The sequence below is a fragment of the Sceloporus occidentalis genome, unplaced genomic scaffold (assembly GCF_023333645.1).
Source record: "Sceloporus occidentalis isolate IW3139 unplaced genomic scaffold, rSceOcc1.0.p SCAF_7, whole genome shotgun sequence".
Lineage (NCBI taxonomy): Eukaryota > Metazoa > Chordata > Lepidosauria > Squamata > Phrynosomatidae > Sceloporus > Sceloporus occidentalis.
The window spans coordinates 68,618,984-68,641,432 of NW_028316987.1; the positions used below are offsets into that span (position 1 = coordinate 68,618,984).

Below are 22,449 nucleotides of genomic sequence, written 5' to 3' on the forward strand. Positions count from 1 at the left end.
TTGTTTTGAATTCTGATCCTGTCCTCTGGGGTATTAGCTACCTCTCCTAATTTGGTGTCATCTGTAAATTTGATAAGCATGCCCTCTGATCCATTGATAACAATGTTGAATAGCACTGGGCCCAGGACAGAACTCTGTGACTCCCTGCTAATCACTTCTCTCCAAAATGAGGAGGAGCCATTATTGAGTACCTTTTGGATACCATGGAAGCACACTTGTTGTTTTTTATTAAAGTCTTTGGGGCCTAATTGATTTAATTCAAATCTGCACAAATAAAGTGGTGGTGATGGTTATGGCAGTAATTCCAAATGAACTGACAAAATAGAGTGATATAGCCATAGATAGGATCATAATTGCACAATTTAAAATAATGATTCTGCTTGGGGTGTGCCACAATAGCCAACAATACCTCATGGATTCCTAGATTCTTGGATAGAATCTGAATCATTGATGATTCAAAACTCTAGTCAGTAACACCTAGTAGACTGAATCAGATCATGTTTTTAAATATGTTTGAAAAGTTTTTAATAAATTATTCTGAATGCACAGAGGGAAGAAGCACATACCCAGCAACTTTCACAATTTGGCAGGGACAGTCCTGATTTAGACTTTGCCATCCCATGTTTTCAACTACTTTTTAAATGTCCCAATTTCTCTTTCCTCTTTTTCCCACTTTCTCTCTTTGTCCCCAGCATATTTGCTTTGACGCAAATTGAGTTCAAAGTGCAACACTAGTTTGCAGTTACTTGACTCAGTAGGGGGAGAGGAGAGGAGTGGTAGAGTCTTGCCTTTCCCAGTATGCTCAGGCAAAAGCATCATTCTGCAGCTTCTCTTAACATGTGTGTTCTGCCTCATTAATAACTTTTGCCAGCTTAATTACATTATGATGTTGCTTAGCAAGAATGTGTTTCTTAAAACATGGACACAAAGTGATTGAGAGAATGAAAGTATCACAGAATAACAGTACTACAAAGTTGGAAATAACCTCAAAAACTCCTACTCTGTAAATCATCATTCTGATTACTGTACTGTGTCTCTTGGTACATAAGTTAACAGCATCAAAAAGGTCAGATAAGAACATGAGAACATAAGAACCATGCAGGTGCTGACCAATGACTTATTTAGTTGAGTTTTCTTTCCCTACAGTGGTGAACCAAATACTTCTGGGAAGCCCACAAAGAGAATGCAAGTGTAGTAGCACACTCCTGCTTATTTCCCCCAAGAACTCATATTTAGGTGCATGTTCTGACAAGGACTGCATCTAGCTATGACGGAGCAAGACAAGTTCCTGAAATGCAAAGATATATAACTGAACACTAAAGTTAAGATTGTTTGTGCCATTTCCCATCACAATGTACTGGTGTGAAGAGCTGGACAGTGAAGAAAGCTGATAGAAAGAAATCTCATTTGAGATGTGGTGAAGAGTTCTGCTAAAAAGACAAACAAATGGATCCAAGAACAAATAAGGTCTGAACTCTCCCTAGAAGCCATGGTAAATTGAGGTTATCATATTCTGGCTACATCACGAGAAAGAAAAACTAACTAGAAAAGGCAGCAATGCTTGGAAAGATAGATGGCAGTTGGAAGAGAGAAAGAATGCATACTAGTTGGATAGACACAACCAAATCAGACAGAGCCCTAAGTCTGCAAGAACTGTGCAGAGCCACTGAAGATAGGGTGTCTTCGAGATGCTTCAGTCATAGGGTCATCATTAGTTGAAGTCAACTTAAAGACAGCTAATAATAATCTGAAAATGAAAGTAATTTATATGGATAGTGCCTAATAGCCTGTATGAATATTGCCTTATTCTAACACCAAAAAAGAAGGTCGAGGGGACACTGCTGTTTCAGGCTTTCCAGTAAGTTGAATAAATTTGGAGTAGCAGTTTATCTTCAAATGGGTATAGCAAGAGCGCTGAATGTTGTTCCATATTTGCTGATGTCTTATAAAATACATTGAGATAAAGTACTCTAACAGTGCTTTTTTTTGTTGAAATGGGTCTTACACTAAATGTTTACTTGGTGGATTGGGACACTGGATTGTTAGACTGCCATGCCCACCAACCATTTTGAATGGTAGGAAGAAAGTCCAACTCTTGGAAACTACCCAGCCACAAATAAATTAGTTTTCACATTCTCCCAAATAAATTAGTCTGCACAATATAGCTGTGTACACATGCAAATTAAAACATTGGGCCTTTGTTATCCACTGGGGTTTGGTTCCCCGATCTCCCATGAAGAATAAAATCTATGGATGCTCAAGTCCCATTAAATATAATGACATAGCAAAATGGTGTCCTATATATAAAATGGAAAATCAATGTTTGATATTTGGAATGTATACTTTTAAAAAACATTTTCAAGCCATGGATCCTTGAATCTGTGGATAAAACATCTGTGGATAACGAGGACCAACTGTAGTATCAAACCATGCAAATATGGCTGATATTAAAATATAATTATATTTAAAGTCAAGCTTCTTTATTTGAATCTACCATACGCCTTTGCATTTCATTTGTTTTAAATTATTTTACTGCTTTCCCAATTTTGTACCACTCAAAGAAATTTACAATATTATGTAATTAAATAGAACATGTAGTAAAAACAACTAAATAAAACAATAACAATACCATCTCCACAAAATTATAGCAGTGGTAACATTATTCAGTAGTCTGTGGCATAAAATGCTTTTCAACTATGAGAGAGTTAACAGTTTTAAGCATTTTATTGTACTCTAAAAGAAGCATGCAGAATATTGATAGTGTTCACATTCTGCACAGTGGAATCTTTTTTAAAATATTGCATTTAGTAACTTTGCCAATATTAAATAGTTGGCAAAAAAGGTGTTTAAAAATTAAGTAAATGTTGTTCAACAGAAACATACAGCTGAAAATATTTTCCAATGTTTATGTTCACATTTGGACCTGTCTGGCTCCTCCATGTTTGCATGGACTGGAATAAATGATTTATATAAAGACATTGCATATTACTAAACCGCTGTCAAATATCAGAGTAGCATAAAGTGGTCCTAATATTGCCAATGTACTGCAGCCATGTTGAAGTTCCTTAGCTAAAGAAAATTAAGAATATTGAATAACAGAAGTTTCTGCTGTGAAAACATTGCTGAATCCCTATTGTTAAACCTGAAACAGGCTCCCGTCACATGAAGCAGACACAAAGTTTGAAAGACAGTTAAAAATTTATATTTGGTCTACAAAATCCAATATTTTCAATTGTTTTTAGTTTCCTTGGGATTTAAGTCTTCATATATGTACAAATTTAGATGCATGAGACAGATTTCCTAGGAAATAATATGTTACATTAGTTTTTGTACAAAAGAATACTACATTTTAACAAAGGACCAGATATTTTCCTTTTTCCTCTGAGGTTTCTCTGTACGAAGTGCTTTCTTCTTCTTTTTTCCTTGCCTTTGCCTTAACTTGAAAATAATTTTTGCTGACATTTGTAAAGTAGTTCAAGTCCCATTCAACTCAGAATTAACTGGGACTTCTGTACTGAGGCCATGAAAATCTCTGAAATTGCAGATAGGTATCTTAACTGCAAGACTGCTTTGCTTCCACTTACAGGTTGGTTCAACACTTTGTTCTTCAGGATATTAATTCTTACCCAAGTTGTAAACTTCTTTGATATTTGAAGATGAAAAAGTTCTAGACAAAGGCATGTTTGCACTGCACTGTGACCTGTCTGGTATTAAATTATGTTCAACTCACTCACTAGAAGCAGACAGTATTTCCAAGAAAGAGAGATCATAGTTGATAATAGGTAGGTAGCAGACAGTGGAGCCTCAAGAAGGTACCTGTCTTCAATGGATGCATCTGAGTGGTGAGGCTGACAAAAGGAGTTCACTACTTCTCTTTTTTTCTCCTCCATAATTGTTGCTGAATTCCTAAGGTGGGCTTGTAATAGGAATAGGTCTTTTGATATCCTTTCCTTCCCCTTTGACTATACAAATGGCTTTTCCCAGTGAAAAGATTCCCTTTGGGTTACTGTTACCTGATCTGTGTCTACTTGGTTTAATCAATGACTGACTGTGACTTCCATGTCAATGTTGTGGTGAATCTGTTCTGGGTTTTCATCTTAATGTTAAAGGAGCTATTCAAGGATGTTATGGTGGTACCATTTAGCACCTCGGATAACTCCTTTTATGTTCCAAATAACACTTGGAGAAGATTAACCGCTCCACTTAACATGGAAGTCACCAGTTACACTGGGTTTAACTCAGAGGACTACAGGACACATTGGACAGGGAACAGTGTCATAGGTATATGGTTGTAAAAAATAAAAATAATGAAATAATGAAGGTAGGTATTGCCAGCACATTAATTTTATACACTATGAAACAAGTAATGCATATATTAAAATTATATTAAAATTATATATACTCACGGCTGTTAGGTGGACAACTTACCTGGAGTTGCAATGTTTTTCAGTTAAAAAGGCTCTCTGTGTTTCTCATTAAATGCCTACCCTTACTGGTTTGGATTCTGATTCTTTTTCTTCTCACTGAACAGAGTCTACCTTCATGGAACAGGACTTTCCTGCCTCTCTTGCAGTCTCTTTCTCCCCGCTAAATGTTTCATGGGAGTCAGGGAAATGAAGTTGGCAATCGACATAGTGTGAGGGGGTCCCGGTGATGATCAGTATTTTCAGAAATTGTCCCCTCCTTAACCTGAATGGAGGAGCTAATTTAAGATCCAGGCTAATACACCTAATCATGTTCTGTCCTTACTTTTTTTTCTTGCTGAGACACAGTCCAGAGAGTTATCGCCACATCTCAGGACTTGTGCTTTTGTGGGGTGGGGACAGCTTTTGACAACTACCTACACTGCATCACAAAGCACCTTTGAATGGCCAAAGCACTTTCAGAAGAACTACTGTTTGTAAACTATGATGTGGATAGACAACTATTCATCTGGTATGGAAGAGCTACTGTTTGTAAATAAAGTAATATAAAAGCTCAATTGAGTACACAGATTAGTTGTGTTATAACCCAGGAGTGTAACTAAAGGGGAGGGGGTAAGACAGCATTGGCCCCAAATAAGAATTCTGCCCTCTCAAATGAAAGTTTCATTCTGTCTTCAAATTTCTAGTATTTCAGACAGTGAGACACTGAAAATACAGTGGGCCCTTGGTATCAACTGGGGTTTTGTTCCAGGAGCCCCCATGGATAACAAAATCTGTGGATGCACAAGTCCCATTATATACAGTGGCATAGTAAAATGGTGTCCCTTATATAAAATGGCAAAATCAAGGTTTGCTTTTTGAAATTTATATGTTTTTAAAATATTTTCAAGCCATGGATGCTTGAATCCATGGATAAAAAAAAATATGTGGATAAGGAGGACCAACTGTAGTTTACACCTAGAACTTTTCTATTTGCTCCATTCACATTCTTTTTGTAACTTTGCCTGTTCTTTTTCTTTGGTTGTTTAAATTGTATTTTTAAGTGCTCAACTGAAGTTTTGGCTTCGTGCAATGGCAGAAGTTTGGATAGTAGAAGAAAAAATAATTTGCTGGGGCAGAGTTTTTATGGGGGATAATACCTTCATTTTGCCTTCCCTGTAGCTATACACCTAAATATGCCCATAGCGGAAATCCCTGCCCTCCCCCCCCCCCAAATCCATCTCCCCAAAAAACAATGTTGCATCATTTGGAAAGCAAAGTATAGATTTAGGAATTTTGGCCTTCCTGATCACTTCTTGCCTGATAAATGGGAATTATAATTTGCTTTTGAATTATAATCTGATGAGAAGGAATTATAATCTGTTCTTGAATACAGCCTAATCATGCATTTCATATTCCATAATGAAGGAAGAAACACATTAAAAAGTGACTTCAATTTACTTCTGTGATGGTTTTCACCTATTTTTTTACTTACCATTTCTATTTTTTCTCCTTTCCAGGTTATTTGATGTATGCACAGTGTCCCGAACAGAAAGAGAGACCAAGTTAACATTGGTGTTTGAACATGTAGATCAAGATTTGACCACTTACTTGAATAAAGTTCCAGAGCCTGGAGTTCCTAGCGAAACTATAAAGGTATCAGAGAAGGGTAGGGGAGGTTTGTACATAATTTTATGAAATAACATGCTACAGGCAGACATACATTTAGCCAGTTATCTCTGTCCTTCACTATAGAATCACAGAGTGGCAAGAGGCCTCGTGGATCAATGAGTCTAATTCCCTGTTCAATGCAGAATCTCCAGATAAAGCATCTCCAGCATGTAGCTGTCCAACCTCTTTTTGAAGGCATCCAGAGAAGGAATGACTACCACTTCTCTAGGCAATTGGTTCCATGGCACAGTTGCTCTTACTGTCAAGAAGTTCCTTCAAATGTTCAGTTGAAATCTACCCTCCTGTAACTTCAATCCATTAGACCTGGGACAGCATAGAACAGGCCTGCCCCCTCCTCTCTGTTATAGACCTGTTTTCTGCTGCCCCAGAGAGCAGGACCACATCTAATGGCTTAAAACCTACAAGAGGGTAGATTTTAATTGAACATTAGAAGGAACTTCAAATGAGGAAAATCTTTTACAAACCAAGTTATAGTCTTATTATAAAAATGTTTTTAAAACATTATTCCACATACGCATCTAAATGTTTTCTCCAAATTATTTCTTAATTCTACTAAATCTACAAATTGTTTTCCAAAGAAAACAGGAAAACCTCTATGTATAAGATGGATTTAGAGGTAAGTCAGCCAGAATACCATAAGAGAAATTCTGGTTTGACAAACCACAGTTTGTAGTGTTGGCTAAATTGAAAGATCGTTGTTGGTTGCAAGCTGCAATCAGAAGGGTCTAGTCTCCAGTGCTCACATGCAAAGGACAGGAGGAGGGAGTTTGTCAGCCTGAGTCTTGGCATGGTTTGTAGCTTGTTCTTAATTCTGAATCAGATCATATTCTTTATTGTTAAGCTTCTAAAATAGAAGGAACTGTAACCTAGTGGTGGAGCACATGTTTTGCATGCAAAATGTCCTAGGTTCAAGGGCATCTCTAAGAAGGGTCTGCTTAAGACCCCTGCCTGAAATACTGGCACTCAGGGCCAGACAATGCAGAACACTGAGCTATGCTATAATTAATTAATTGTGGCTTTTAATGCTCTTCCAGAATGTTTGTGTATTAGGAATATTCTGCTACATGGTGGTGTAAACTATTAGGCTTTCCTGTAGCTTCTGTGTTCATATTTTTAGATGGCTCTGTAGTGCAAGTGACAAATAGCTGAAGGACAATAAGAGCTGAAATTGATAAAGCATGGGAGAGATTCATGGAGCACAAACACAGACCAGACTACTGTATTGAATATTTCACTAAATAAATACTGTCTCATAGTGAAATTGAGCAATTTGTTACAGTCTTGTCCAATATAAGAGGCAGATGTCATTTGAGGAGTAGACGTTCATCTTAATGCTGTAATTTAGGCAAGGACAGCTTTTCCTGGTTTATTGATGGATGTATTTAAAATAATTTGATCTTGACTTTCCATATAATACACTCAAGATGGCTTGGTATAAAAAGCAATGAAGTATCCATTAAATACATAACAGTGAGTAAGGTGGAACCACCACAAGCGCTTTGTACGTGTGTGTATGATTGAGCAAAATTTCAGAAGAACAAAACAATCTTCATATCATGTTGAAATGATGAAAAGCAGACACCATGGAAATATTCCTATGATGGTCACTCAACAGAATGGGCACCTCTTTAAAAAGGCTCTCTTGCAGGAACCAGGGCTGATCTCCAAAGGCAGAAACACTTGGACTAGAGCTTCCTATAAAGAACATAATTGACAGACATGTTCATGTGGAACTAGTCATCATTCCAGTGCTTCAGTTATAATCCACTCAAACTACTGTACACAAATTGATATAAAGCCAGGACTTTGATTTGCACCAGGAAACCAACTAGGATTGATGTGGATTGATTAACACCAGCTAGATATTTTCATTATAGGAGAACATTGTTTTAAAGAGTGGAGCCAACTTGCAGTATTTAAACAAGAAGACAAAATATTCTGTTTACTGATATTCATTTTTAGCATGGAATACTGTGCTTCACTGTGACAGCAACAGGGTGTGATATTTTGCCTGGTTTAGGATGTTGTTACAAGAATCTTACATTGTAATTGGACCCCAGTCTGGAAGGAATGGGCAATGTTGCCTGTAATAATCCCCCCACACCTGGTAATGATGTTATAATGAATGTATAATTCAAGAGCAATGGGCCAAATAGCAGCAATACAAATGTGGCAAATAAAAGTTTATATTTACCTTAGAAAGTTAGTTTTAAAGGTAAATTTAGAGAAGATGTCTTGGGGTTTTTTTTATCAGAAGTCTAACAATCCTAAAGTTCCTTTTCCATCCCAAAATAATAAATAACTGACAAGTAATTTTAAAAAAAATTACAGTGTTAACAAATAGCAAATTAAAAATGCATCTGTATGTTATAGTTATACAACAAATTACATTTTATGACTAACTTTCCAAGTTCTGGAATGGGCTGTACATCTGCTGCCCGTTCTTTATGCTTTTCCATTTCTGTTCTGTCTATAAAGTAGGCAGTGCATGTCATCATTGCATGACAAAGAATCAATTACTGTGAAGATCTGGCTTCTCTGAGAATGTCAGTTTCCAGTATTGAGGAGAGAGCAGTTTGCCATCTGCCACTGATGCATATAAACACTTGATCGTGTCTAAGTGTTTTTACTTCACAGTGCACAGAAAAACAAGGTGAAAATCTCCAGGAACAAAACTATACAAATGCTGATATATGTGAAAGAAGGGAGGTGGAAATCCCAAACTACCTAGATGAGTATTGCTTGAATTTAATAAGAATGAATTCATTTTTTGAAACAAATTATTTTTATGCAATGGCCCTATTTTACTTTTGCCTGTTTAAACACAGCCTGTACAGAAGGAACCAAGTCCTCTTATGTCAGGGCTGAGTTAATTTCTGACTTGTTGATCTACATAATTTTTTAACTAAAACTTCAAGATCTACCAACAAGAGCCAAATACAAAAGAAATACACTTAGAATTAAAGAATTAGTCTCTCTGTTCACATTCTGAGCCAAGAGGCTTATTTTCAGTATGAGAGCTGATCTGAGCTCATACTCTAAGAAAACACCGTTCTTGGTTACTCCAAGTCTAGTTTAGGTAGAAAAATAATTTTGCTGTTTCTACTGTTAAGCAATTGGGAGTTAGAAATCCCTGTTGATCTGCTTCCAGTCACCTAGAGATCTACCAATTAGATGGGTTGGAAAGTTAATTTTAAAATGGCATAAAACTTGAAAAATTATGGTCAAAATGCCTCTAAATGCCACGTAAGGGGAACATTCCAAAATAACTAGGAACCATTACTCATTTAATGGTGAAGAGTAAAGTTATCCATGTTCATGACATTGTTTTTGAGATGTAACAGGGGTGAAATAGATGGGCAAAATAAAGCAGTTTCCAGCCACTTTGAAGGTGGGGTGTTTAGATGACACACACTTCCAAAGTGGCTGAAAACCCAACCAAAGCTGTGCTATGGGGCTAAAAATTGGAGCAAAAAGAAGCCAGAATAGTCCATCTCAAAACAGAACATGTGGATCTTCATGCCTGCATATAAATGCCCAATGTGAGTGAAGGTCTGCAGCAATACAAGGAAATGAAAATGTGACAACTCCAATAGATATAATTACTATATACACAAACCAGACAGTTGAACAGGAGCACAGATGAAGGGGGGGGGTGAAAGGGGCATGTAGGGTGGCTTCACACACTGATGCATTGATGTTCTGTATGTGCAGAGCACCACATGTGCAACTGTGTGGCCAATCAAAGGGGCGGCCATGCAAATAGATGGCATCTGGGCAGATGTAGGAGGTACTTAGATGTCACAGGCAGTGTGTTTGTGCCACGATGAGCATGTATGGTAGGGAAGCAACAAAAAACTTACCCAGTGACACAGCTTGACTCTGTGCTATGCGGTTGGGCCATGTGTATATGGCCCGCCTTGGGGGTGGTCCATGCGGACACCGGGGTTTTGAACCACTTTTTGAAAAAGCAAGATCAGCCCACTTTTTCCTGCCCATCTGTTACGGACCTTAGTTACACCCTTGTTACACCCAAAATGTAAAGAGTAAGTTGCTTGTTAACTCTTTATTTATAACTCATTGCTTCCAGCTATATGACCAATAGAGCTTGGTCTATCTCCTATCCACTTCTGTTTTACATATTGATAGTCAAAGGCTGCTATTCTGACCCTGTGACCTCATGTGAGGACATTGGAGCTCTCAAATGCAGAAGAGAGGAGCCTACAGTCAACCTAACAGTAGCGCAGGCATAGCTGGAAGTGAATTTAGCATAAATGGTAGGCTTATAACAGTTCAACCCATTTCCCCAGGGAATGACTCTTCATAAAATGCACATAGTTGCACTTAGTTGCAGTAATCACATTCTAAAATTCCTTAACCTGTTGTTTGTGAAGAAACAATTCCATCATCTCTATTAGCTTTGACTGAAATTTGATTGCAGAACCAAGCAAAGACTTGGTTAAAGAGTCTTAAGATGCCATGATATTTATTCACAGACTTCTTGGGAGTGGCAGCATTCTGAAATAAAGGATATTTTTTGTGTGTTTTGTAGCACACACTTGAGATAATTTACATTAAGGGAATGCTCAATACAGAATGTTCTATGTGTTTTGATCCTACACATACTAGTGAAGATGTAGAGCTATTACATATATTGTAACTCCCTTTCCAGCTTCCCAGAAATCTTTAATGATTCCCAGTAAGCATGCAGTACCCATATGTGAAAATATGAAATGTTACATGTATAAAAATAACACTATCCCAGTGCAGATATTACTGGTATTTAAATCTATGCAAGCTGTTCCAGACACCACTGGAAAGAGGCTAAACAAAGAGAAGCCAAGATGGACTTAATCACTCTTTCTAAGCATATAAATATCTATGAAAAGCCTTGTGCCGAAATCAAACAGACTTAAAACTGTATGATGTAGGTGCTCACTGTTTGAATATGATTTAACAGAGAATGATCCCCATATCTGAAACCAGTGCCCCCACTTTATTTCTTTCTACATTCATTTTTACAACTTCTCCCTCTCTTTTTGTCACCATGCTCTATAATCAACATGCTATTCCAGTTTCTGGTTTCTCAAGTTTCCTATTTGTGCAAATAGAACTTCCTTTATTTTGAGAATATCCACTTTTTTAAAAAAGAAACCCCAAACAAAGGTACATATTATTGGAAAGTCAGAGGGTAGCTGCCAGCAAACAGAAAATTATGCATGAAGACATGAGTGAAATAACAGAGATGCACTGTTTGGGTGCTTAATCCTTTGGAAGCTTTGCTGATGAGATTATTTTCACTTCAGTAAAGTGGATCTGATATTGTAGAATCTAAGATTATCTATACATTGTAAAGCTTTCCTTGACCTGCATTTCTGTAGAATGTAGTAAAAAAATTAGAAGTTAAATGTTTGAAATTTCCTCAATTTTTTAAAAACTTCATATGCACAGAGAACAAGCAAAAGAATGGTAAATCTACTCTTAAGTCCCTCCCATGTTTGTCCTTCACAACCAGGGAGGGATGGGTTTAATGTTGGGAAGTTATACACATCCTTAAGTGGTACAGTCCTAGTAGACTAGCATCAATTATTTTTTAAAAAATCATGATCAGTTCTAAAACAGAAGTTCTAAAGTCTTGGTAGTTTGTGGTCCAAATGGTTATGTAGATTACTACACACAGCTTTTAAACTGTGAATAGTGCTGGAAAAAAGCAGCTTTGGCCATACTTATTGCATGACAACACCTCTGACCTGTGCTGCTGTGTTCCCCAAGTACAGTTAGGGCATCCCTTTTCATTGACAGGGAAACCAGGTGTGAAACTTCACTGCTGGGTGAAGTATCTCCTCCTCACCCCCTGTTCCTCCTTCCTCTCATTATTCCCAAGCAGGATGATTCCCTTTGTTTACTTTTCTATTTCTTTTTTTCTTCTTTTTTAAAAAAACTTAACTCATAGTAACAGAGCTCCAAAATTGTGTGAAAAAAATAAATTTAAATTTTAAAAAACTGAAAGGCATGCTGTGTAGGCATAGGGCAGGGAGGTGAGGTTAAGGGACTCAGAAGAGAGTACAATGGTGGCAGGAGCCCTAGTCGCACAACTGCAAAGACATGAGATATATGGCTGCTCTGAACCCAGTAGTTTCCTTATTTTTTAAAAGCGAAAAAAGTACTATGAGAAGAATCTCTTGATATAGAGTGGGATATAAATATTTGGCATTTGGTCCAGACCTTCAACTGTGATTAATATTAACAGAAGTTCTTTAAAGACTGACTGAATAAGCCATGGTGTTATGATGACTTGCTTCATATAAACCATAGTTCATATTAACCATAGTTTATCAGTCAGAACCTAACACACTGTGATCATGTAAAACCAAGAACATTTTCCCTCAAATTCTTTATCGTCATTTTAGAGAGGAGAAGAGAAGAGATTAAGGAGACATTAAAGTTCAAATCTTGCCTAAGATCATTTGCATTTCCATAAATGAGGGGTGCACAGGGAATATCTTTTGGGCTTGGGGAGTCACAAGAAATGGGGTTGGGGCCCTAATTCTGTATTAAACTATATGTCGCTGTTTTTTGAGCATGCTGTCTGAATAAACCTAGTGGGTCAAGTGCATTTTATTTTTCATTGTTTTTCTTCACTACTGCTACTACAAAGAAAAAACAGCAAAAATCATGCTGTTTGATTTCATACAGAATTATCTATACAGATTATCCCGTACTTTTATAATATAGAAACATCTAGAAGCACGTGAGGAAAATCTGTAGTAGCAATGCTCCTGATATATAGGCTGAGCCAATAGAGTGACATGTGATGTTCATGCAAGTTCCAGATGCCCAGAGAACAACATAGTTGGAAAGTTTGCAGCCCAGTTCTGAAGAAGGAAAGAGGGGCTGTTCAATTTAAAATTGCAAGGAAAGGAATAGTATTGTGAGGAATGTTGAGGTTTGAGTTCTTCCGTTAGGGAAGGTAACAGGAGGCTGGAGAAAAGATGAAGACCAGACAACAGAATGAAAAAGAAGAACTTAAAAAAAAAAGATGGGTTGACAGTATGCCCAAAATTCATATTCCCCTTCTGTTTTGAGAGACTACTTCCGGGATGGCACCATTTAAATGAGCCAGGTTTCTAAATCAGAGAAACATGAAGCACATCTATATTCCCACATTGCTGTTGCAAATGTTCACATAATCACTTCTGAAATCACAAAATATGGCACTGTCTTGATTTCAGTTCTGTATATTTTGATGTCATACAGAAAGAGAGGTTTGCATAGTTGCTTAGGATCAGTGCATTATTAATATTTTAAGCATTTTGACTTACAAATTATTTTGTTTTCCAAAATTGCTTATCCTGATATACATGTTCAGCAACATCATTTGTTTTATAGTAGAAGAATTGTGCAACTCCATTTAGAAAGCTCAGACGGCCTCAAAACATTATATTATGACACTATGGTGGAGATCTCAAGGCATTTTCCACCCACTTTATTATTGCAGAAAGGAGGTTGGGAGGGGGGGAATGGGAGGCTGTGTATAGTGTTATTTTATTTGAAATTAATCTCAAGATATTCCTGCTTGGAAAAGCAAAGTATTATTCTTGTGTGTGTGTATATATATAAAGGGTGGGTGGGTGGAAGCAGTTCTGACAGCACTCCTCTACGATACAAAGGAAATAGCTGCCGCCGATGCTTATACTCTGCTGTGTAACAGGAAGAGTTTGAAAAGAATGCATAGGATGTTATAAATATAAAAGGAGTTTAATGAAAGAGTATACAGATGTCTTTCATGTATTTTAAATTGGAAAGACCAATTTTGAAACTAAAAGAAAAACAACAGTGAGCTATGAGCCATATGCTTCAAATTACTAAAGTATGTCTTGCACAGGCCTGTCATTCAGTGAGAAGCAACACAGACCAAAACAGAGGAGATATTGAAAAAAAAGAGGGGGTGGTGGTAACTCAAACTGTCTCTAAATATGTGTTTTATTATCTTCGGGTGTTCTTTGCTCAGTTACCACCAAGATTAAACCAATGCCCCAGCAGCAAGAGGAAGGACTCCCCTGGAGGTTCCTCATCCTCCCCTCATTTCACATAACAAAACACATAGCAATGTGACTGCATAATGGTGTGGTGTAAGGGGAAGAGAAGCAGACGCTACAAATGCAGTTCTGCAGCCAGTAATACTGCTTCTTACAGGGTTAGCCTGCATCTAGTCTTGAGTACCTACTTTAGCAACAGTGCTAAGATTTATTAAAAACAAAACTGCAAGAATTGTTGTGAGATAAATAGAAATTTCATGCCCAGTGGACTTTAGTACAGTAATCAGTAGAAAAGACTGAAGTGGAAGATCAGAATTCACCAGAGTGAAACAAGAATATGGAGGGGAGCTATCAGAAGGCAATACAATAATATGTAGGATTATGAGCCTGTTCAGTTGCTACCAGCTGAGAAGTGTCTGATTTTCTGGTGCTCCGAGAATGCTGGAATTGATAAGAACTTTCTTTCTTCGTATATCCTTCACATATAAGACTAGCACAAGGAGCATATCAGAAGAACCATAACGGGTCAGACTGAAGGTCTATCTGTGGTACAACCATAGTTGTACACCCAAGCAGTTGCCTGTTGGAAACGTAGAAGCTGTGCATAAGTGCCACTGCACATCCCATTTTTCTCCCTCAGGAACTAATATACAGAAGCATAATGCTTGTGACATTGGAGATGATAGCTAGTCAGTTTGACTAGTACCCATTTATTTCTCCTGGCACCTATCTTGACATGATGCCTTAGGCTACTCGTGACTTCTGCAGCATAATGCAGCTAAAGAAAGTAAGGTTGTACTGTGGGCTGTAACAAATCAGAATGCAAAGGCAAACAAAGAAAGACTAAAACAAAAATAAAGCAGCATATGTTTTTATTAGACTGAAAGGTAGTCAGACAATGAAAAAGAAACATATGACTCCTGAGGACAAGTTCAGGTGGAAGTATTCAAGCATTTCTGCATAACACTTCTGGTGAAGTTTTATCTACCTTGGAGGTTTCTTCCATAGTATTATTTTTTGGATAATTATTCTGGACCTGTCCACAAATTGTCTCTTAATTTACAGTGGGTTTTTAGGATGTAGTTTATACTTGTCTGTCTACATAATGGTCAAGTACAGAAATGACTCAAAGTTTTCACCCTTTAAATTGCCTTTTAAAAAAGAAGAAAAAAAATTCAGAGTGCCTAATGTTTACACTATTTTATTATGTGATAACATTATTGTGCAGCAGAGCTTGGTACAATAATTTTAGGACTGCAGCTCCCAGAATCCCACATCTGGCGTGGTCATAGCTATAGCTTGAGAAAACTTGGAAGCCCAAGTTAGGGTTCAAACTGAAGAATTAACACCCCCCCCAAAAAAATGGAGAAGAATCCTTAGGCCTTAATGTTTCATGGTGAAGCTTTTTTCCCCCTCGTACTAACTCTGATGTGTTAGCTACTGAAGTCATGCTGCTTTGTGAACAGCAAACCAAGAACAGTTCTCTAGGAAGGATAATAAAAGCCCACCCCATGGTGATTGATGAGAATGTTATAAAAGTGCAATGAGCTGGAAAGTCATCATCTTGTCTTTTCCTTTGCCACAGGAAAGCCATACCAGAGGGATCTCTTTTCTTCTTGTCCCACATAAGGAGAGGTTACATGGCATGGAAGTGTATTACACCCAGCTGCTCACTAGTTTTCAGGACCCACAGTAAATAATACCGCTCAGTATCTAAGGCATAAAAGAGAGCAGCACTCTTTTGATAGTGAATCCTAGCCTCTTTCATTTGCTTTCCTAAATATACAGTTTGCTTCCAACTCACTGAGTGGCATTTTGCAATAGTGCATATTTTTGTGTAGTGTGCTCTCTGATTGGTCCATTATTTTTTTCTTTTCTTAATTGACGTGAGTAAATGAAAGGTTACTTAAGCACTGATGTAGCAGAGGGACTTTAGTTTGTGGAATGGAGCAGTATCTAATTTAACCCTCTGAATGCACTTTCTGTGGAGTGATTTCAAGTAAAAGAAAGCCCTAATGCTTCATCAGTTGCAACAATTCATTGTCACATTAGTGTTTTATTTGAAAAATGCTCAATAGCCAGAGAAAGTATTTGTCCATCAGAACTTTTCATTCAGTCCATCAGTTCCTTTGGCAAATTGAAGCTCTTCTTGCGTCTCTCTTTCTTCTGTATGTATTTATTTAATGTTTTGTTGCCACAAGTTTGGCACTTTTGCTGTGTCTGGAAATGTATTTGCCAAAATTTCCTCTTCACGCTAATTAATTAATTGCTGTCTAGGCTCTGTCTTGCTCATGTTGTTGTGTGCCTTCAAGTCATTTCTGACATATGGCAACCCTAAGGCTTTTATGGGGCTTTCCTGGTAAGAGTTGTTCAGAGGGGGTTTGCCTTTGCCTTCCTTTGAGGCTGAGACAGTATGACTTACCGAAGTCACCCAGTGGGCTTACATGGCCAAGTGGGAACACTCAAACCACTATACCATGCTGGCTCTCATCATCTGGTATGTATTTCTGTCAAGTTTAGTCTATGTGAAAATATTACTTTATGACTATATTTCCCGAAATTCTTTACAGGGGATCCTGTAAGTGGCAATGCTGGCTTGGGAATTCTGGGAGCTGTCATTCCCCCAAAAAATGTTTCCAAAGCACTTGTGTTCCTTTGGGGAGAGCCCATAGCTCATTGGTTGAGCATGCAAAAGGTCCAAGATTTATCTGCTGCATCCTTACTGAAAGGATCCTTAACTAAGAAAGACCTTTGAGACTTCTGGCAGGGCGCTGCAGTAAAAATAAGTTTATACTCCCAACTGTCATAAAATTGGCTTAGTGGCATCTGAATAAACATGATTTGTGAGGATTAATTATATTGGGGGATTTCCTATTATTTAGTATCATGGTGATCAATTGTGGCAATTACTAGCAAGTGAAAAGAAGAGATGAGAAATCTGCTACACTCAGATTAAAATATATAGGGAAAAGTGGGGACTTATGTAGTATTGTTTGTTTGAGGGAGAGAAGAAGAAACATTCTGCTGCACTTTACTACAGTCTCCTCCCTCCCCTGAACTTTCCAAATGGACTGACCTCACTTTTTTGTGCCTCACCTGTTGTCTGCACACAGTTGGAAGAACACAAGAAGGTAAAGAGAAGTTCCCCTCGGCCCACTGATTAGATACTATGGGTGGAATGAAGTTAGGGAGAATTTTCTGTGACATGTCTAAATATTTATAGACAAAGGTTAACCTCCTCTTATAGCCTGGGCTTCATTTAGCCAAAAATGTGAGCTCAGGGGAAGGATGTGGCCATACTTCCCCTTCCTTTTCATTAAGAATGTCTACTTCCTTATAATAACTAGGTAGCAGTTGGGGAAGCTTAAATAGATTCTTCTTTGGCTTTAGCCAACCAGCTAGTATGGATTTTAAGGACCTCTGATCTACCAAAATTAAGTTCACAGGGGAAAAAAATCCTTTTTAGGAGGACCACAAAAGTTTTAGTGCAGTTGTATAATTCAGATGTTTTACTGAGTGAATTGGGGGCCTGGGTTGTCTTAAGACATTTGTGGTGCTGTTTTTCCTTTGGGTGCAAAGTTCTTCATTCATCAGGTGCAAGTTCATCAACAAGGACTTGTTTACTAAGAGCTTGTTCCATTCTAGTCAACCTTCATCTGCAAAGTAGAGACACCCCCCACCAAAAAAGGCAGATTCTCTTATTTGAAAAACTTGATCTCCTGAATCTAAAGCTGCTTGCAAAAGCTCCCCCCCCCCCACCTCCTTGGTGCATTGTTTCAGCTTCCTAATCACTGACCAGCTGTCTTGTTAGTGAATAGAACTGTGGGCCCCTTGCCATGTTTCATGTGAGGTCTTGGCTGGGTGGCCAAGCAGGCAGGCTGCAGTCCCTGTCAAAGCAATTCAAGAGGTATTGGCACAGCAGTGCCCCCATTAATTTCTGCTTGTCACATGCTGTCATGCAAGTTACACCAGAAAGGAAATGACCGTTGGAAAAAAAAAGTGTGCTTGTGGTACTTGGTCCCCTCCAAACATTATCCCTGAGGTTAAACAAGTGGATACAATTAGCTGCTGTCCACAAACAGCTGTTAGGAAGTAGGAACCTAGATCTGGACCCCTATAGCCATGTGTCTTTCCTGTTAAAAAAAGCTTGATCAGAACATCTGCCACATTTTAACCCTTAATGGAAGTATTACGTTCTGTTGTAAAGAGCCAAATCAATAATAATAGGAGCAATCTTCTGTCTTGGAAAAGCCACCTCTTCAGCATATAGCTTCGAGGATCCCCTAATCAGCCTGGTGAATTATATATATATCATTTTATTATTCTTATATCTTTATTTATTTCCTGCTTTCCCCCAAAATGTGGGACTCAGAAGCATGTCCCACCAAGCTTCATAATAATTAGTTACTTCTTGGATCTGGATGGGATTGCACCCTTTAAGCTATTTACAAAATAATTTGATTTGTTGAGAAAGGGCACTTTTCCACTTTTATTTTTCTAAAATTTCATCTTTTCTCATGACTTCCTAGACCATAGTAAAACACACATTCTCATTATTGCATTTCCTGCCTTTAATTAAAAATTAAAACACTTGCAGGGACACCTCTGGAGAATACACACTTACTTTCAGCAAATTAAGAGTTAATTGGACTCTTCTGGTGAATGACCTTGTGGACATCCACCAAAAAACAATATACCTGCTATAACATGCCTGTTTTCTACATTCATTTCTGCCGTGATAAAATCATCACAAAGATATTTCTTATTGCAGAAGTTTGATATGAATATTGTTCATGGAAATATATTCAAGCTTCAGTCTTAACACAACACATCAACTACAACAAGTGCTATCATAAGAATTTTTCAATAGATGAAGCAGATAATATCATGGTTTTAAAATCATAAAAACAATAGGGAAATGGAAGACACACACACACACATATTCCAGGGCAGGACATTAAACAGACTGTCCATAAGCAGTTAGAAAGGAATGCCAAGATTACTAAAAATCAATGTGGATTTCTTAGAACAAGTCATGCCAGACTAATCATCTTTTTTTATAGAGTCACAAGCTTGGTAGATGAAGGGAATGCTGTAGATGTAGCATATCTTGATTTCAATTAGGCTTTTGACAAGACCCCCCATTGTATCATACCAAAAAAGCTAGTAAAAAAAAGCAGAGGCGCCTGTTATCAGCTTCGGCTGATACACCAGCTGCGACCCTACCTGGGCCGGAGGGACCTTGAAACAGTGGTACACGCACTGGTAACCTCTCGACTCGATTTCTGTAATGTAACCAAACTCGGAAGCTTCAATTGGTTCAGAACATGGCAGCTAGACTGGTTACTGGTACCTCCAGAGCCAGCCATATAACACCGGTATTGGAGGACCTACAATGGCTGCCAATTTGCTTCCGGGCGCAATACAAGGTGTTGGTTATAACCTATAAAGCCCTAAATGGCTTGGGCCCAGGGTACTTGGAGGACCGCCTCTCCCCATACAATCCGCCCCACACTCTCCGGTCGTGGGGGGGGGGGACAGCTTTTGAGAGTCCCTGACACGAGATATGTGATGTCTGCACATAGGGCTTTTTCTGCTTCGGCCCCGCAGGCTTGGAACTCTCTCCCTGACGAGCTCTGCTCAGCCCCCTCCCTGGAGTCTTTTAGGAAAAACCTAAAGACTCACTTTTTCCTCCTTGCTTTCCCCCATGTCCCTTAATTCCACTCTTCTCCTTTTATGCTGTTGTAATGTAATGGATGTCCTTGGTGTTATTGGTGTTATTGGTTTTAATGGTTTTAAAAGGTGATTGAATGATGGATATTTTTATCGCTTGTATTTTATTGTTTAATGTGGGGGGATTTCTTTTATTGGATTTTGCTGGTTTCGTATTTTAACTGATTGTAAACCGCTGTGATCATTGGAATAGCGGTATATAAATAAAGATTCATTCATTCATTCATTCATAGTAAAATGTGGGCTAGACAATGCGACCATTATCTGAATTTGTAATTGGTTGACTGACCTAACCCAAAGGGTACTCTACAATGTCTCCTCCTCATCCTGAAGAGAAGTGACTAGTTGAATGCCACAGAGTCCTCTCCTTGGCCCCATACTATTGAACAGTTTTATCAGTCACTTGAATGATGGAATTGAGAGCATGTTTATCAAATTTGCAGGTGACACCAAATTAGGAGGAGCAGCTAATACCCCAGAGGGCAGGATCAAAATTCAAAATGATCTTAACTGATTAGAGAGCTGAGCCAGAATGAACAAAATAAATCTCAACACAGAGAAATGCACTGAAGCAGAAAAAATGAAATGCACAGATATAGGATAGGTGACTCCTGGCTTGATGGCAGTACATGCAAAAGGGATCTAGGTGTCTTAGTGGACCACAGGCAGTGGTGTGATGCAGCAGCTAAGAAAGCCAATTAAATTCTAGGCTGCATCAATAGGAGTATAGTGTCTACAGTGAGGGAAGTAATAGTGCCATTCTATTCTGCTTTGGTCATCCCTCAGCTGGAATATTGTATCCTGTTCTGGTCACCAGAATTCAAGAAGGATGTGGACAAGCTGGGGATTGTCCAGAGGAAGATGGCCAAAATAATGAAAGATCTGGAAACCAGGCGCTATGAGGAGCAGCTGAGGGATATATGTTCGCCGTCTTGGGTCCCATTTTGGGAGAAAAGCAGGACAAAAATAAAATAAATAAGAAGAAGAAATAAGAAATAAGAAATAAAATAATGTCTAGCCTGGAGAAGAGAAGGGGTTGATATCATAGCCCTGGTTAAGTCTTTGAAGGGGTGTCATATTGGCCTGGTACATATTAGAAGAAAGGGGAGGCCAGAGGCTGTCCCTTTCTCATCCAGATCATTGCCGCGGCAACCCTGGGGCATCGTGGTGACGTGGCTTGTGCACTACGCTGTTTGGATGCGTTGCACAAGACACGACATGGACGTGCATGCCGTATGAACGGCGCTGCATCAAGATGGCATCGCCCATATGCATTAGGGTTCAGGAGCATGTGGTTGCTGCACGCTCCCGAACCCTAAAATCGCTGCCAGCATGCCACAAAGCATCCATTTGTACCAGGCCATTGAGGATGGAGCAAGCTTGTTTTCTGCTGTTCCAGAAACTAGGACACAGAGCAATGGATTCACACTACAGGAAAGGAGATTCCACCTAAACATTAGGAAGAACTTCCTGACAGTAAGAGCTGTTTGACAATGGAATATGCTTCCTCAAAGATTTGTGGAATCTCCTTTTTTGGTGTTTCTTAAACAGAGGCTAGATGACCATTGGTCAGGAGTGCTTTGAGTGTGTATTTCTGCACGGTAGAAGGTTGGACTGGATGGCCCTTGTGGCCTCTTCCAACTCTATGATTCTATGAAAAGGATTAAGGAGGGACATGACTATAACACACCCACTATGGATGTTCAGTTTGGTTGATAGAGGTGAGACATTCTCGTATTACAGAATAAGACAAATTTGTGGCCATTCTGATGTTATCCGCCTCGATCCGCCAATAGGGACAGGTGGGATATAAATATTATTATTATTATTATTATTACTGTACTTCAACTACCACAATTTCTGACCATTTTTTAACTGGCATTGATGAGAAGCAAAGACAAACACCTGCAGTGGGACAGGTTCCCTATAACAAAGTGTTCCAAAAGAAGAATTGTTTCTGTGTTTAAAAATTTTTGCAAGCTGTCTTGCTTGGCATGTGACTGAAAAGGCATTTAATTCCATGGAATAGCTGGCAGCAAGAGCTGTACACTAAGTCTACAGATGGTAAAGAGCCAACTATAATGTAGTACCACATAGGAAATTACTATGTTATTTTGACCCATACAGAAATCTAGCCACAGTGTACCAGCTGCACAGGTTGCCAGTGCATCCTGGAGTCCAGTTTAAAGTTCTGTCTTAAGCTTTAAAGAAGAAGTGGGCAAAGTGTGGCACATCAGGCATTGGTGGACCTCAACTACCATCAGCTTTAGCAATGAGGAATTTTGCACATCTCTGCTTTGAAACCTTAAATGGTTTGAGGTCAAACTACTTGAAGGACCTCTCTTGACAATCTGTGAATTCAAGCCCTAGCAAATGATGCCTCAGTTTAATATAGTGGAATAGGCATAGCTAATGATGTGTCATTGTTAGAATAGACTGGAGAGATGCAGATTTAAATCTCTGATCTACGATAATTCTAACTGAATAACTTTGATCTGGTTGCTCACTCTCTCCAACCACTAAGGGATGTTCTCAGATACAGTAAGTGGGAACTGCATCTGCTCTGGAGAAATAGTGCAATT

General features: G+C 38.5%; 1 protein-coding gene across 1 annotated transcript in view; it reads left to right on the forward strand.

Annotated features, from left to right (window-relative positions):
* CDK6 (cyclin dependent kinase 6) overlaps nt 1-22,449 on the forward strand; it is a 123,004-nt gene that overhangs the window by 31,888 nt on the left and 68,667 nt on the right. Inside the window, exon 4 of the mRNA XM_089533214.1 lies at nt 5,924-6,059. Coding sequence (XP_089389340.1) covers nt 5,924-6,059 — 136 coding nt within the window. The remainder of the gene's footprint in view (nt 1-5,923; nt 6,060-22,449) is intronic.